Source organism: Scyliorhinus canicula, chromosome 21 (assembly GCF_902713615.1).
Source record: "Scyliorhinus canicula chromosome 21, sScyCan1.1, whole genome shotgun sequence".
Taxonomy (NCBI): domain Eukaryota; kingdom Metazoa; phylum Chordata; class Chondrichthyes; order Carcharhiniformes; family Scyliorhinidae; genus Scyliorhinus; species Scyliorhinus canicula.
This window is the reverse complement of record NC_052166.1, coordinates 66,427,095-66,444,409: the sequence shown is the minus strand read 5'-3', so window position 1 is coordinate 66,444,409 and position 17,315 is coordinate 66,427,095. Positions and strand designations below refer to the sequence as shown.

The 17,315-nt window shown below is 43.0% G+C and overlaps 1 protein-coding gene across 5 annotated transcripts in view; it reads right to left on the bottom strand.

Annotated features, from left to right (window-relative positions):
• The window catches only part of sptan1 (spectrin alpha, non-erythrocytic 1), a 125,247-nt gene that overhangs the window by 35,170 nt on the left and 72,762 nt on the right, over nucleotides 1-17,315 (bottom strand). For all 5 annotated transcript variants that reach the window (XM_038782416.1, XM_038782418.1, XM_038782415.1 and 2 more), the window contains 9 exons: nucleotides 16,081-16,262; nucleotides 14,169-14,268; nucleotides 12,931-13,128; nucleotides 10,387-10,533; nucleotides 8,006-8,109; nucleotides 6,471-6,633; nucleotides 5,570-5,584; nucleotides 4,756-4,887; nucleotides 2,647-2,784 (listed from right to left, as the gene is read on the bottom strand). In XM_038782416.1, the coding sequence (XP_038638344.1) occupies nucleotides 2,647-2,784; nucleotides 4,756-4,887; nucleotides 5,570-5,584; nucleotides 6,471-6,633; nucleotides 8,006-8,109; nucleotides 10,387-10,533; nucleotides 12,931-13,128; nucleotides 14,169-14,268; nucleotides 16,081-16,262 (1,179 nt within the window). The remainder of the gene's footprint in view (nucleotides 1-2,646; nucleotides 2,785-4,755; nucleotides 4,888-5,569; nucleotides 5,585-6,470; nucleotides 6,634-8,005; nucleotides 8,110-10,386; nucleotides 10,534-12,930; nucleotides 13,129-14,168; nucleotides 14,269-16,080; nucleotides 16,263-17,315) is intronic.

The following is a 17,315-nucleotide window of genomic DNA, read 5'->3' as shown; positions in this document are numbered from 1 at the left end:
CAGGTACATGGCTATTACTGACAAGTTCTGACAGAACAGGTGTGTGCTAAATGCATTGCAAAGCTAAAACAATTTGGATCACAGAATTAAATTGCAGTATGCTACTTGCACAAGTTAGGAAAGAACTCCCTTGACAACTGACAATATTTAGCAACAATACCAAGGACTGGACTGTCTGGTCTCCCCGCTGCATGTTTCCTGGTGGTGAGATTCTGGTCCTGCTGCTGTGAATGGGAATTCCCACTGAAGTTACCCCCCCACCGCCGACAAACCCATGGGTGGGGGTGCACTGCCAGTGGGACCACAGAATCCCTCCGCCAGCAAACGGCCAGAGAATTCTGACCTCAATGTAGAAAACTGTATGATAGTGAAATTATTAGAAACAGACTTTTGATTTAAAGTTAAAAATGGAAAGACATATTCAGTGCGGCTACAGTCAAACCAGTTGCCAGCTTGACTCAAACATGTGCCGTGAGGCAGCAATGCTAACCATTGTGCCACCATGCTGCCCTTCGCTTGACTCAAACATGAGTTGCAGATAGCAGCTACAAGATTTTGCCGAGTTTTCCTTCTTTACATTCAAGTGTTCCAAGGTCTCACAATTTTATACAACTTTCCCATGCAAAATATAGAACATTTCAATCGTACAATGTATATCTTGCAATTGTATTAGCATTGCAGGAGGATTTTTACTTAGTCCACATGAAGTATTATGGATACAGTTTTTAAAAATAAAGTTAGAGCACCCAATTATTTTTTTTTCCAATTAAGGGACAATTTAGCGTGGCCAATCCACCTAATTTGCACATCTTTGGGTTGTGGGGGTGAGACCCACGCAGACATGGGGAGAATGTGCAAACTCCACACAGATAGTGACCCAGGGCTCTGATTCGAACCCGGGTCCTCAGCGCCGCAGTCCCAGTGCTAATCACTGTGCCGCCCCGATTATGGATAGTTATGTAATTTTTACAAAAAATTTGAAAAGGGGTAGGAGAAACTCAAGCAGAAAACTAGAATACTCAGTTCCACCTCATTTCATCAATCACCTTCATCACAAGGTCAAAAGTGGGAATTTTTGCACAATGTTCAGCACCATTTGTGACTCAGATACTAAAGCGGTCAGTGCTCACATGACCAGAACAATATCCAGGCTTGGGCTGATAAGTGGCAAGTAACATTCACGTCATAAAGTGCCAGCCAATTACAATCTCCAACAAGAGAGAATTTAACTATCCCTCCATGACATTCGATGGCATTACCATTACAGTCGAAAGTTTCTATATATTACATGGGAAGGTTGTATAAAGTTATTGTTGTCCTCAGAACACTGGAATGTAGAGAAGGGAAACCCTCAACATTGACCAGAAACTGAATTGGACCAACTGTGGCTACAAGAGCAGATCAGAGGCTGATAATTCTACAGAGAGGAACACACCTCCTGACTCCTCAAAGACTGTCCGCCATCTTTTTTTTTTTTAAATTTGTTCATGGGACGTCAGCGCCAGCATTTATTGCCCAACCCCAATTGCCCTAGAGGGGGCAGCTAAGAATTAACCACATCGCTGTGGGCCTGGAGTCACATGTGGATCAGACCAGGTAAGAGCGGCAGATTTCCTTCCCAAAAGGACATGAACGAACCAGATAGGTTTTTCCGACAATCGGCAATGGTTTCATGGTCAGCATTAGACAGTTTTAATTCCAGATTTTCATTGATTTCAAATTTCACCATCTGCATTACGCTGGGTCGCTGGTTTACTAGTCCAGTGACAATACCACTACCCTCCCCTCCTATAAGACACATGTTAGGTGATGAAATATTCTCCACTTGCCTGGATGAGAGCAGTTCCAACCTCAAGAAGCTTGACACCATCCTGGACAAAACAGTCAGCTTGAGAAGCACCCCATCCACCACAATAAACATTCACTCCCTCCACCACTGACACAGTGGCAACAGTGTGTGCCATCTACAATGTGCACTGCAGCAACTTACCAAGACTCCTTCCAAACTCACAACTTCTACTACCTAGAAGGGCAAGGATAACAGATGCTGGGGACACCACTGCAAGTAACCCTCAAGTCACACACCACCCGGACATGGAAATATATCGCTGTTCCTTCACCATCACTGCATCGAAATCCTGGACTTTCTTCCCTAACAGCACTGTGGATATTCCTACCACACATATGGACTGCAGTGGTTCAAGAAGGCAGCTCATCATCGCTTTCTCAACAGCAATTAGGGACATTAAATCAATGCTGGCCCAGCCAGCGACAGCCACATCTCATGAACTAAGATTAAAAACAATTGTCATATTTAAAGTGACTCAGAAATGGTACTGCATAAATGCGTTACTGTGGGTGGGGATGGCAGGCAGATCCATCACAGGATACATGCAAGAGCCGGTGTAGAAGTTTAAACTGAACTACTCCAATAATTTATAAAATTGGTCAAGTGCATATTCCGAGTTTCACCGCAAATCGGAGTTTCACTGTAAATCATTTTTTACTTAGATTTTCCATTCCTGGGCAGAGCTGCAATCTTCCAGCAATCAGCAAAATAGCAGAGTCCATGAAAATAGGTTCACTATCCAGGGTGAAAATCTGGTTCCTTTAAAAATGTGGATGATACAGTGGAAACTCACTTACCTCTGACAACCAAAAGTCAAAGTCTTTGATTCCAGTGTTGAAATTTTGCTGTTTATTGGCCTCTTTCAATTTTTGGCTCTTTTCTGCTGATTTGTTCACTAAATACTCCCATTGGTCAGCCAACGTTCCCAAACGAGCCTATTAAGACAGGTGGACATTGAACCAGGATAAGTTAACCAAAAGGAAATCATGCAAGTTAATTAAAATTCAGTGAATAACAGAAAAGGTCACAAGAAGAACGATGTTAGTGAGCTAACAGTTCAAGTAGGAGAGTCAAGACTATGATAAATAGCTGCAGGTTCAAGAGTATGGCTTCCTCCAACCTCTCAGGTTTACTGGCCACCTTCAAAGCCAGAGGTCACTTTTACTTTGGTAACGAGCAGATAATTGGCCTCAAACACACATTACCTTATTTCAATTTGTAATAACTTTGCCAAGGCCAGTCTTCCAACAACAAATCCCTTTATTACAGTAACAAAACAAGGCTGCCGCCATGTCTTACAATGTACACAGCCACGCCCAGGGACCTACAGAGACAAGTCAGTCCGGGTTGGAGCAGCAGGATTTTAAGCTCCCACCATACATTTCCTATCGGGCAAGCTACCGCCCGCTTAATAGGGAATTCAAATATCATCTATTGACGATCCCCCAATTCCTTCATGGCCACCATAAGACCTTTTCACCAAGATGAAGTAAAAAGAAAACAAACAGGTGGGGTGTATAACTGGCAGCTAATCTGCTTCTGCCAGTTTTAAGCTTCTATCCAAAATGAGAAATTACCCCAAAATGCTTTATTTTTAAACAAAATAATAACAGATCGCGACAAACTTTTCCCCACCTTCAGTAAGGCTTATGACAAGGTCCCCCATAGGAGTCTGATGAAGAGGGTAAGAGCCCATAGAATCCAAGCCAATTTGGCAAATTGGCTTTGTGGAGGAGACAAGTGGGTGATGGCCAAAGGCTGTTTTTGTAACCGGAAGCCAGTGTCCTGTGTACCACAGGGTTTGGTGCTGGGTCCCTTGCTGTTGGTAGTGTACACTCATGATCTAGATGTGAATTTTGGGGTTATGATCAGTAAGCTCGCAGATGTTGTGAAAATTGTGGGGAGGTAGATAACGAAAGCCTTAGATTAGAGGATGATATAGGCAGGCTAGTCAGATGTACAGAACAGTGATAAATGGAATTTAAACCCCAAAAAAGAGAGCAGTGATGCATTTTGGAAGGATTAACAAGGCAAAGGAATGACACTGAATGGCACATTGCTAGGAACTGCAGAGGACCAGCGGGGTCTTGGAAGTCCATGTCCTGCTGCCTTCAGGGATCCATGGACAGGGAGATAAGGTGGTTAAGAAGGCTCATGAGATATTTGCCTTTATTAGCCACGGCATAATACAAAGAGCATGGAGGTAATGATGAAGATTTATAAAATGTTTGTTAGGCCACAGCTAGAGTATTGTGTCATCATAATAAAAATGTGATTGCACTAGAAAGGGTGCAGAGGAGATTCATCAGGATATCGACTGGGATGAAGCATTTCAGCTATGAAGAGAGGCTGGTTAGGCTGGGGTTGTTTTCCTTAGAACAGAGAAAGCCAAAGGGGGATCTAATCGAGATGTATGCAATTATGAGGAACATAGATAGGTAGACAGGAAGAAACCGCTCCCTTTAGTGGAGGAGTCACTAACCAGGGGACATAGATTTAAAGTCAGGGGCTCGAAAGTTAGATAGGATTGGAGGAAAAACCTTTTCACACAGAGGGTGATGAGAATCTGGAACTCACTGCCTGAAAAGGTGGTAGAGGCAGGAACATTTAACATTTAAGAAGCATTCAGATGAGCACTCGAAATGCCATAGCATGCAAGGCCAGAAAATAGGATTAGAATAGATAGGCGCCAGTGCAGCCATGTTGAGCCTCAGGGCCTTTCACTGTGCTGTAAAGCTCAAAGACTCTACCTCCACCCCTATAGTGGGAGAATGGAACAACTGGACCCGGAACAGTAATATCAAGACCTGGACCAATGATCCCGCAGTTGGAGGATAGGCTAAAATGAGCCAAATGGCCTACTCCAGTTCCTATGCTCCTAGAATAAAGTTAAATTCGGTGGTCACCTGGACAGCATCTTCACTACCAGCACATGCCCCTCGACCGATCAGTGATTTCCCCATGTCAATGACCCCACGGATTCGATCAGCATTGGCATGCAGCTCTGCTTCGAATGCTTGGTGCTTCTGGTGTTTGCTCTGTGGGAGAGTAACACAATGATCACTATATTTAATAAATGTCAATTTCCAAAGATTCTCTCCGAGGCCTAGGACATGTCAGTAACCAAGTGTGTTGAAACATCCAACTTCATAGTAATTTTTAACTGGTGCAAATTGGTCTCAATGGACATCAAAACCATAACTTCTCTTGCAGCTTTGCAGTCTTTCCACTTTTCAATTACAATACAGATCATATATATTGCATTAATTTTGAATTTTTTCACAATTTTTAGTCGTCAAATAATCTCATGCATGTTAGACCAATGGTTATCAGGTTCTATTCACAACTACTGTCAGAGCCCCAGTTAGAACACCAGCTAAACCTATTGCTGCAACAGTCATAAAGCCTCGGAGGAAATCACATTTAGGATGGTAATAGGGGTTAATACTGACAAACACCACACTAGTAACAACCAACAGCTCCCAGCGACAAGGACAGAGCCAACTGAACAAATGTCTTTAGTGTTAAGTTTTAAATGAATGCATTATGGTTTTTAAAAAGTCAGGAGAATGACCTGTTACATCAGAGAAGCAAATCAATGCTAAAGATGTGTCAACTTAAAAAACTGGAAGCAAAACTGTTAAGCACAAAATTGGGTTATGTTTATAAAACACTATCCAACCAATCCAATAATGCGCTTTAATATAGACAAATACTTACCAGCAGTTTGGACAGCTAAAAACAGATTAAGAGAGAAGATTAAGCACGTCAATATTGAATGGTCAAAATATTATACTCAATTTAAAATTTCTGTTCACGTAATACATATTAGCCTTAAATGTCCTCTATTCAAAAAATTTACCTCAAGAGGGGCTGGTCTGAGATCTGTGCTTAGAGCAGAGTTGTTCAGTCTTTATTGTATTTAAATAATTTTTTTTCCAAGGGGCAATTTAGCATGGCCAAACCACCTACCTGCACATCTTTGGGTTGTGGGAGTGAGACCCACGCAGAATGTGCAAATTCCACACGGACAATGACCCGAGTCCTTGATGTCGTGAGGTTGCAGTGCTAACCACTGTGCTGCCATTCTCAAGAACATCTGGCAGAGGTCAGACATATTCCCACTGCGAATAGCAGTACAATTTTTAAATATAAAAGTGGGAGGGGAGGCAATAATAAAGCGAGGAGCACTCCAAGCAGGTCTTGTGCATCTCTTTTTTAAAAAAATATATAAATTTAGAGTACCCAATTCAGTTTCTCCAATTAAGGGGCATTATAGCATGGCCAATCTACCTACCCTGCATACCTTTGGGTTGTGGGGATGCAAACCACTGGGAGAATGTGCAAACTCCCCACGGACAGTGACCCAGAGCCGGGATTAAATCTGGACCTCGCTGCCGTGAGGCAGCAGTGCTAACCACTGCGCCATCATGCTGCCGCCTTGTGCATCTCTTCTGGTGCAGGATTACCAGAGATTTTGGAGCAAGCAGCCTATTGTCTCAGCAGGGACAAATGAATTGTAACACTCCGGGTTAAGGCGGGAAATGAACAATCAAGTTTAAATTTTGCATGTCTCTCTTTTTTCATCAGTACTACCAATGAATACTCAAAGCTTAATTACCTGAATGTTTGTGGGATCTTTGTAAGATTCATCAGTTGCAGTCTGCAGCTTCTCACTGATCCAGGCCTCGATTTCATCTACATCACGGCTAAACTGTTGTAAGGTCTGTGATTCTCCGAGTTTGGATCTCTTCTCGATCATCTGAGCTTTTAGGCGGCGCCACCTACCAAGATATTTCAGTGAGAAACAAACTGCATAAAAGGCAGTGGCGTGCAGAGGTCTGGTGATGCCCGGGGCAAATCTTGATTGTATGCCCCAAAGACTCAAGTATAAGGCCTAATATACTGAGAAATATTATGAGAAAGGAAAACATTTTGAATATAACTTCCCATACCAGCCTCCTGAACAGGCGCCGGAATGTGGCGACTAGGGGCTTTTCACAGTAACTTCAGTGAAGCCTACTTGTGACAATAAGTGATTTTCATTTCAATGTAGATGATGTTCTAAACCGCTGTGTGCAGAGAGCAGTGAATGGTCTCTCCCCAGTGTGAACTCGCTGGTGTCTCAGCAGTTGGGGTGAATGACTGAATCCCTTACCACACAGAGGGCAGATCAATGGCTTCTCACCTGTATGAACTCACTGATGTCTCAGCAGGATGGATGGCTGAGTGAATCCCCTCCCACACACACTGCAGGTGAACAGCCTCTCCCCAGAGTGAACTCGCTGGTGTGTCAGCAGTTGGGGTGAATGACTGAATCCCTAATCACACTCAGAACTGAGGGAGTGCTGCACTGTCAGAACAGCCTTCTTTCAAATAAGTTGTTAAACTGAGGCTCTGTCTGTCCCTATTAGGTGGATGTTGAAGATCCCACAGCCACTATTTTGAAGAAGAGCAGGGGAGTTACCCCCGTGTCCTGGTCAATACTAGGCTTTTCACAGTAACTTCTTTTGAAGCCTACTTATGAAATGAAAATCGCTTATTGTCACATTCCGCATTCGCCACATTCCAGCGCCAGTTTGGGGAGGCTGTTACAGGAATCGAATCGTGCTGCTGGCTTGCCTTGGTCTGCTTTCAAAGCCAGCAATGTAGCCCCGTGCTAAACAGTCCCCGACAATAAGCGATTTTCATTTCATTTCATGTGTCAAACTGAGGGAGCAAAGGATGTCAATATTTTTGAGAGAGAGACCTGGGCCGAGCTTTCCAGAGTCTGAACCCAGAGATCGGGCCTCTATTTTTCTCTTACTACACCAAGCCAAGTTCGTTAGTGCAGGATATGAGCCTAAGTGCGGCCTCAGTGTCATTCTTGGTGCTGCAAGTGTCGGAAAACACTCCGCTAAACGTGCCCAAAACAGGACTGTGTTTCATTTCCATTAAATCACGCCCCATATATCCCAGATCGCCCAGCCTTTGACTGCAAACAAAAAATTAAATAGAGAATGCATAGCCCGTCACTCTGCCACACTGCATGCATGGAACTCTTGTGCCTGCCAGGGAATGGAATCCAGAACGAGTGAAATTCATGTTTAACATTTGATCAAAAAGGTCTATCCGCTTAAATCAAATCACTTGTGCCACTAGCCATTAGAAACTCACCTGTCCAATACCTCATTGCGACGACTTGAAATATCATCCTTTGCATAATGTTCAGAGCCAATTAACTGATCAGCAAAGGCTTGTAGTGCTGCAATCTTCTCTTCCTGTTTATAAAAGCAAAGAATAAATAAAAGTAACCAAATTCCTGATGGAGCTTCTCACAGAAATTCTCTTGATTAGTATAGAATTACATTACAATTGCCATGTGCGGCCATGTGTCATGTAGCATTACCACAGGATAGCAATTTGTTACTTGATTTGCATTGTGTGCTGGAGTCATTTACGTATTTAGATTTATGCACAATATGTATTTTCTGGTAATTAACAAGAACTTTATTTTCATTCTTGGCCAAGTGGATCCAAAGGGAAGCCCAAGGTCCATTCCAGCTCTGGAAATCTGGCCCGGGCTTCATGGTTATATTTTTACTTCAATGATTTATTGCATTTGATTGCTGGAGGCTTAATAAGGGCTGTTGTCATCTCAATAGCTAAATCCTACATCACTATCGTTAGATCTGCTGGAAACATCACCAAATTAAACAGGAAAGTCGATTTTAAAACTTACATGCAGCCCACAAGGCTTCATAGTACACACCTAAATAGGCCCAATGACAAGCAGCTTGAATGCTCATGGTCTTCCCTGACCAAGGATTAATAGTGTTGTTATATCTAACTCCAGCCACTGAGTGGCACTGTGGTGATGAAGTGATACGAACAAAATGGTTGAAATTGCTCATTACAGATGAAAACTATGTCCAGGTTTCCAGAAGTTTACTAAAAGTTACAAGATCCAGAAATTACATCAAAAGAGAGTGGGGTGGGGGGAAAGAGAGAGATGGGGGTGGGGGGGAAAGAGAGAGAGAGAGAGAGAGAGAGAGAGAGAGAGGAGAAGAAACCCCCCCCCCCCCCCCCCCCCCGAAGTTTAATGTATTTATACAATTCCTCAGTTTTCAGTAATCACACCATTTCATGTCTGAGGTATCTTCATATTCAAACACTTTTCATTATCTCTCCTAATTCCTGCTCAGGATCTCTTGCACTCCTTGTGGAGCATCTTCCATCTTCGGACAGTTCAAGATGTGAAAAAACGTTGTGCAAGTTGTTATATTGTCCAATTCTGCAAAACATCACTATCCTGATGTTTCTCACTCAGTAGTTGCTGCCTGCCCTGCTGAGTATTTCCAGCATTTACAGAACTTTGCATTTGCCTATTGGCGTATTGTCTAGCCAGCAGAATAAATGTAGGGCAGAGGGATAAGTTCTGGCAGGCCCAAGTGGCATTCTTCTGTCAATTTCTACATTTTGACATGCAGTATTTGTCACAAACTAAAGGGCCTGCCAAGTCTGGCTCTATCACATACTTGAGCATTTGGTTTCAGACTTCAGTCTCAGAAAAAAAATTAATGCGCGAATCTCCTGTGAACATCGACTGTACTAATGTTGTAATTTATTGCAAGTGAAATGGAATATAAAAATAGGGATGCTTTTCTACAGTCGTATGGAGTATTGGGGAGGCCACATTTAGAGCACAATTTCAGTATCTTTGTTTAAGAAAAGGATAATAATTGCATTTGAAGCAGTTCAGAGAAGATTCACTGGATTGATTGTTGGAATGAGGGGATTATCCTAAGAGATTGGACCTGTATCCATTGGCATTTAGAAGAATGAGAGGGGAGATTATTGAAACATACAATATCCTGAGAGGACCCGACAGGGTGAATGTTATGGGGATGTTTCCACTTGTGGGAAAGACCAGAACTAGGAGGCACAGTTTAAAGATAAGGGGTCCCTATTTAACACCGAGGAAGATTTTAAAAAAAAATTAAGGTCTGTGGAACTTTTCTCCAGGGAGGGGTGAGGTACGGTCAGATTATTTTTTTTCAGGCTGAACTACATAAGATCATTGATTGATAAGGGAGTCAAAGCATAAAGGGAGGAGGCAGGAAAATGGAGCTGAGGCCAAATTAAGATCAGCCGTGATCTTATTGAATGGTAGAGCAGGCTCAAGGAGCCGAGTGGCCTACACCTGCTCCTTATTCACATGTAGTGAGGCAGAATCTCACCTTGATTTGTATCTCCCTCAATGCAGCAAGAAAATTAGGAGAATCCACAACAGTGCAAATCGAACATGGACTCAGTGGTTGAATATCTCAAAACAGCTGTTTCTCCTTCTATTCTATGCATCAAGAACAATACTTCACCCATTCTCAGAAATTAATATCCCTGGATAACGCATTTCTGCTCATGTGTCTTACCATGGTCTGTGGTAATTTATTGCAAGTGAAATGGAATCTAAGAATAGGAGCCCAAAGATAGTATGCCAAATATTTGCAGATTAATTAGAGATAAACTGGCAACATGTCTCTCTTTCACCACGATACCTGGACTGTAATGGCTTTATCAAAATCTTCATGTTTCTTGATGAGGGCCTCCACACTGTCCAGGGAATCACCCTTGTCATCACTGGCCAGGAATGCTTCACGCGCTGCCATCCAGTTCTCAGCTTGCTCGCAGTCACGGTTGAACAACTACAAAAGAATAAAAAAATCTCATGCTAGTATGGGTTTATGCAAGTATAAATGCACTCATTCCTATACTCCCACCAGGGAATCTCACTCTAAAGGAGCACGGATTACATACAGGGCTACAACACAGTGGCACCAATTCTCTGACTGGTGAATTTTCAGCTCAAAATGCAAGGCTGGTGAATTTACTCAAGGAATAATCGAATGTCACAAGCTCGAGTCACGAGATATAAATCTACAATTGTTTTTGTCAAGCTCTTACTAAAGTAAAGCATGACCATCTTAAATCTCATAACAAATGGCTGTTGTGAGAATACAGGTCAGAACCTACTTCCAGGTACACTATGTATCTATGTACACAATGGGCAAAATTTTATGGCCTACTTGTAGCGGGGACAAGGCTGAAAAATGGCATACAACTGTCCATTGACCTTGGTGGGACAGGAAAACCCCGCCAAAAATTCTGCCCGGTGTATCTATAACAGCATGCTGTTTTATGAAAACCTCACTTGTCTTGGGGCAAACGTCTAAGTTCAGGACTACATTAGGAAATACAAGTGGGTCGGCAATCAGTTGGAAAAGGGGGAAAAAAGTAGAACACATTCTGCAGCAAGTTATAATGATCTGGACTTTTTTTTGACTCAAATGTATTTCGCTTACAAGTGCTGTGGAAACTCAGTCATGGAGTATGTTTAAAGCAGAGATTGACGGATTTCTAAGTACCAATGACAGAAAGGAGAATGGGCATAGCGTGGGGTATAAAGGCATGGCAGTGGATGTTCAGCCACGATTGTGTTGCATGGTGGAACAGGCTCAATGGGCTGAATGATCTTCTGCTCCTATGTACTACACTATCTGAAAAAAAGTAGTGCAAATTCATTGATCAGTAACTTTCAAAGGAGAATTGGGTTTATAATTAAGGAGGAACAATATGAGGATAAAACATGAGAGGGAAACTTAATGATATATTTCTTCCAAATAACTGGCAGAGGCCCAATGAGCCTAATGGTCTCCCTTTTCCGCAGTCTCATTCTACAATGATATTTCCTCAGGAAAAGCGTAACCAATATCCACAATGGTCTTCCAGGAGAGGGGGTGTGTGGAGTGGAGACAAAAATGCCAAAATTCTGAAGTTATTCAACCGAGGTGGTGGAATAGCAGGTTTCCATGAAGGAAAAACTAAATGGGTCGAACAGCCGCCTCCTTAATTTGTAGTTCTTTTCCCTAGCTTCAGTTAAACATCCAAGCCATAGTTTAGAATCCACGTTCTATTCACTACTGCTTCATCATGGCTATCCAACTGCCATTATTCCTTACAATAAGGGCAGCACGGTGTCGAGGTCCCAGGTTCGATCCCGGCTCTGGGTCACTGTCCGTGTGGAGTTTGCACATTCTCCCTGTGTTTGCGTGGGTTTCGCCCCCACAACCCTAAGATGTGCAGGGTAGGTGGATTGGCCACGCTAAATTCTCCCTTAATTGGAATAAAAATGAATTGGGTACTCTAAATTTATAAATAAAAAATTATTCCTTACAACACATCAGCTAAAAACAAAAGAAACTGATAACACCTTTAAAGGACAGCAGTGGTGCCTCTAGTTTGTCAAAAAATATATTTTTATTCAGACAAAATGTTTCATTACACGCAAACCTAAACCAACCAGAAACAAAAAGCCCAAGCTCATTACCATAGAAAAAACACAAATACTCATCCCCCTGGTAACCAATTGCAGGCATATCCTGTTCACCCCTACTCCGTACTTCTTATCAAACTCATTCGCATCCTCCGCCGCATCGAAGTAATAGTCTGTCCTTGAAAGTCACCCGAAGATGAGCCAGGTATACCACTCAAATCGCCTGTGGTAGCTCCCCAGATCTGGGCTTTTGCCTCAGCGATCTACGGGCCCAGTCCAACTCGGGAGGGGTCGTGTTTCACCCCCCCCTCCCACCAAATTTTCCGAACATCTTAGACATATAGGAGTGAACTCTCCACCTTCAAAACTGAGTGATTCCCGGCGGCAAGTCATCGCTAACAGTGGGATTCTCCAACAGCTCGCCAACGAGATTTCTCATTGCAGCCACTCCATGCCACCGGGAAACCCGTGGGCTGGGGTGCACTGATGGCAGAAAAGAGAATCCCACCAATGGAGAATTCAGCCCATAGCCCGTGGAGAAGGAGCCCTCTAGCAGCAAAACGATCCTTAGGTTTTGCCATCTGGAGCAGTTCTCCGGATCAGTGTTTTTCAAATTCTTTTCCCCCCGGGAGGCGAAAATCTCAGCTACACCATAGAGGGGGTCCTCACCTTATTTTTGGGGGGGACGGGGGAAATGTTGTTTTCATGGTTATTTTAGTAATTATAAAATTTAACTACCCGTACAGGACAAAGTTTGGTCTCTCATTACCTGTAGCTCCAGACACTGATCCAACATCATTCTGCGCTGAATCCAGGCTTTCTCGAGATCTGCGCGTTCACGTTCCAGGATATCCAGCTTCTCCCTGATTTCTGGACAAGCATAGTGCCCACGAGCAAGCAATTGGTGTCCAAACTGCTCAAATGCCTGGAAAGTGCCAGCCCTGGCATCAATTTCAGTACGATGCTCCTGCAAAAAGGGGGAAATTAAACAAAGTTAAGGAAAAAAGAAAAAGATAAAACATTACTTTAAAAGTACCTGCATAAAACCTTTGTTTTAAATTAGAGCTTTTCCAATTCAGCATTCCTGCTGACCACCAGGGGCAAACATCACTGGCGTGCACATCCCCAGCAGTCATTTTTCATCCATTAATATGAACAAAAAGGTGCACATGGTTCCAGCATGGAACAGGTGCAATGAAAAGGAACATTGCTCCTTCCTTTTTGATATTTAAGGAGAAGGGAATTAGAGGTTTAAGTAACACTCGCTGACATTAGTCTCAGGATACGGGGTCAGCCATTAAGGTCAGAGATGTGACTCAGAAGATGGCGATTCTATGGAATTCTATAATGACAGGAGGCTGTGGAGGTCAAATGTCTGAATATATTTAAGAAGGAAATAGATTTCTAGATTCGAAGGTATCAAAGGGTTTGGGGAGAGCGCTGGAGTATGGCTTTGAGTTGGAAGATCAGCCATCAGCAATGATGGAGCAGATTCAAAGGGCCAAATTATCTACACCTGCTCCTATTTTCTACGTTTCTTGGTTTCTATTTTTCTCACAGGAATGGATTGTGTAAGTCACTGGTGCAACTTCAACATCACATGTATGGATGGATGCGAAAGATAAACTTCATCCATCAGTAAAAAGAAGCCAAGAGTTAGAATAAAGCTTCTCATGATGGTAGCGGTTAGGATGTTGGCATGACAGGTCAAGGGGGTTTTCAGGCATATCAGTAAAACAGTAACAGCTCAGTTAGTTTCTCTCTCGTTTCTAATATGTCTATTTTATACAAGAGCTCAGAAGGCAAGCATCTCACTGATGTGACAGCTGGGTAGCTGTGAAGTTCACGATTTTTAATTGGAACCAGTATCTGATGGGAACAGCCATTTCCAAAGTTTGATTAAAACTCCAAGCTGTGCTATATCACCAGTTACATCATTTATGACTCCATTGACAAATGTTAATCTACAAACCAAATTCCCCAAAGAAGAGGGTAACTTTTCGTTACCTGGTGTCTCTCCAATAGGGCCTCAGCTCCAGTCACGTCCTTGGCCAGTTCGTCTGAAGAGACTAATCCTCGGATTCCATTTATCCAGGACATAAGGTCCCTGTGAAAATAATAAAAGGGTAGATCAGTTGCATTACTTTCTATCAGTCCTTTACTCATAAGAAATTTGAAAGTTTGTAATTCCACTATTTACAAACAAACAGCAATCTGCTCTGGTAATCTGCAAAGTGTGAGCCAGTTAAACACCAACAGCAACACTATGGTGTTTAGCTCTCATGGTCTGTACTGGAGATTTCTGGTCCTGGGAAGAGGGTGCTGTCGCCTCCATAGGGAGAGAGTTTGCATTCGATGCTGGGGAAAATAACACCTAATATGAAAACTTTTTTTAGTCTCACCAAGACTCCTGAACATAATTTTGATTGATAGACATCCAAAAGAAACATGAAAATGTACCCATAATCAAGTCTTTTAAAAATTGCACCTATTCTTTGATCATAATATATTGCTATACAAGGTGGGATTTAATGGCCTTGTTATGACCGACTTGGTGTTGCGAAGAGGCCAGTGAATCTCACGAGATTCAACCGAACCTCACGAGACATCACAATCTGGATCTCGCCCTGTAGATCAGCATATCATTTAAATACCTGGCTGCTGGCTTCTCTGGGCTCCCTGGAACTAACGACCTCCCCACCTAGGCTTTGATGGGATGCATTTGAGTACTGGTCCACACAAGCATGAACCAGGGGTAACCTGTCCACCCAATCACCTTTGTACACCCTCAGCGACCCTATAGCAGGGTGTACTCAGAAAAGAAGAGAGAGTTTTAAAACAAATTTAAAGTACCCAATTATTTTGTTTCCAAATAAGGGGCAATTTAGCATGGTCAATCCACCTACCCTTCTTATCTTTGGGTTGTGGGGGCGAGACCCACGCAGACACAGAGTAAATGTGCAAACTCCACATGGACAGTGACCAGAGCCAGGATCAAACCTGGGACCTTGGCGCCAGAGGGGGAAGGGTTTGCCCATGGGTGGGTGGGTAGGGGGAACCCCCAAGCTCACTTGGAAAATGGCAGCTTGATCTCAGAAATGCCCGTTTGGCCGGTGAGTTGAGCACCATGTTAAGAAAACATTGGGTATGATTGTACGGAAAGTTTTCAAGCGTAGTAACGAGCAGAGAACTGCCATACGCTTCCCGATCCTCAGCCCGGTGAGGTCGACGACACTATCAATTGGTCCGCTTTATGAGGCCCACGGGCTTCACATCGCAAATGATTACCCGCCGACTGATTTGCCAGGACGGTGCTTGCCAGCTCCCTGCTAACAAGGGAGAGCAGGACTTCAACCGCTCCTGCACAGCCAACCCCACTCAACTCGCAGCCATGCCACTGAGAAGGCAAGCCTCATAATTCGGCCAAAGCAGATTATTGTACAAGACATGGCGCCTTGTTCCCCACAGGGTCTTGGCGGGTCAGCCGTAGGGAAGCCAGTGCCTGGGAGGATGCAGCAGTGAGCTCAGGAGTATGGGCACATGGTCCTCCAAGACAGAAAAAATAAAAATCAAGAAAGGATCACACCCCAATTCCTTTGGAGTGCAAAATTCGTCTGGGAATATATTGTTCATGTGGACTTAGGGTATAGGACACGAGACATTGTTGTTACTGTACATAATATTATGCAATGTTAAATTTATGCAGACAAAAAGAACCTCATCATCCCTTCCTCCCCCGCCCCCTTAATTTGGTTACTGCTCTTTCAGGCACGACGTCAGTTCACTCAAGACGTTTGTCCACTGGTGACAAAGCAAAACAACCTTAAACCCGCACATTACGGAGAAAGACAACAGTGACCAAGCCCAAGGCCAACCATAATCAGACTGAATGCTCCTCTTTCTTGCATTCTTGGGTTACCTGAAGTCACTTAGGAAACGCTGCAGATCATGAGAGTCATTCAATTTTCCTTTACGTTGGTCAGCACGCTTCCCCAGACTGTCCCACGCCTGATTCAATTCTGTGCATTTTTCTTGGACATCCTCAACTGATTCAGGATGAGATTGGATCAGTCGGTTTGCAGTTTCACCCAGAGAATTCACCTACATTCAACAATTAAAAATTTATCAGGCAACATACTCCAGAGTAACAAATACATTAACAGGTGATTTAGGACTGATGTAATGCGTTGGGTTATATTTTCTACTCCGGTGTGAATGAACTCATACTAAGTTACTTTGCATATAATAAAAGAGGAAATTCTTTTGGGTTAATGACAGAATTAAAAATAAACAGATAAATTTAGTACCCGTGCTGGGGAGACAGTGGCATAGTGATATTGTCACTGGACTAGTTTACCAGAGGCTCTGAGTAATACTCTGGGGACCCAGGTTCAAATCCCACCACGGCAGATGGTGAAACTGAATTGAATAAAAATCTGGAATTAAAAGTCTAATGATGACCATGAAACCATTGATTGTCGTAGAAACCCATCTGGTTTACTAATGTTCTTTAGGAAAGGAAATCTGTTGTTCTTACTTGGTCTGGCCTTCCATGTGACTCCAGACCCACACCAATGTGTGGTTGACTTTTAACTGCCCCCTCAAGGGCAATTGGGTATGGACAATAAATGCTGGCACAGCCTGCGACGCCCACAAACAAATTTTTTTTTAAATGTTAAGAATTCTCACAGGGATGGTTGGGATAACGTCTCCCATTAATATCCTGTGCTTCTTTCGAATGCCCTCTTGTTGATCTACAATTTGTGGCATTATCTCAATAGATTAGGCAATTATTTATTTGCCCTATTAAACACAACTGGGTTTCCCATCTGATTTCTGCCCAGGTTTTACTTTGTGCCCTCGCAGTGTCATGAGAATTGCAGTTCTCTTTAAGACTTCCGTTTTCTGCATTGACAGCACTGCATTTCTTCGGATGACTGACATGGTGTCTCAGAACTTTGGATTAGTGGTTCCCAGGAACATGGGAGGCAGGAGGGCTGAACCCAATGCGCAAAAATGTTTTAAAGCCTTTGACCTAGAAATTAAAACTACACTAATGCCAACTGATTGCATTCCTCAATGTCCTTTTCCTCCTGGACAACCAACAATTCTAATTTAGAGATTATTAAGTGAGGTAATAATTAATTTGTGTGA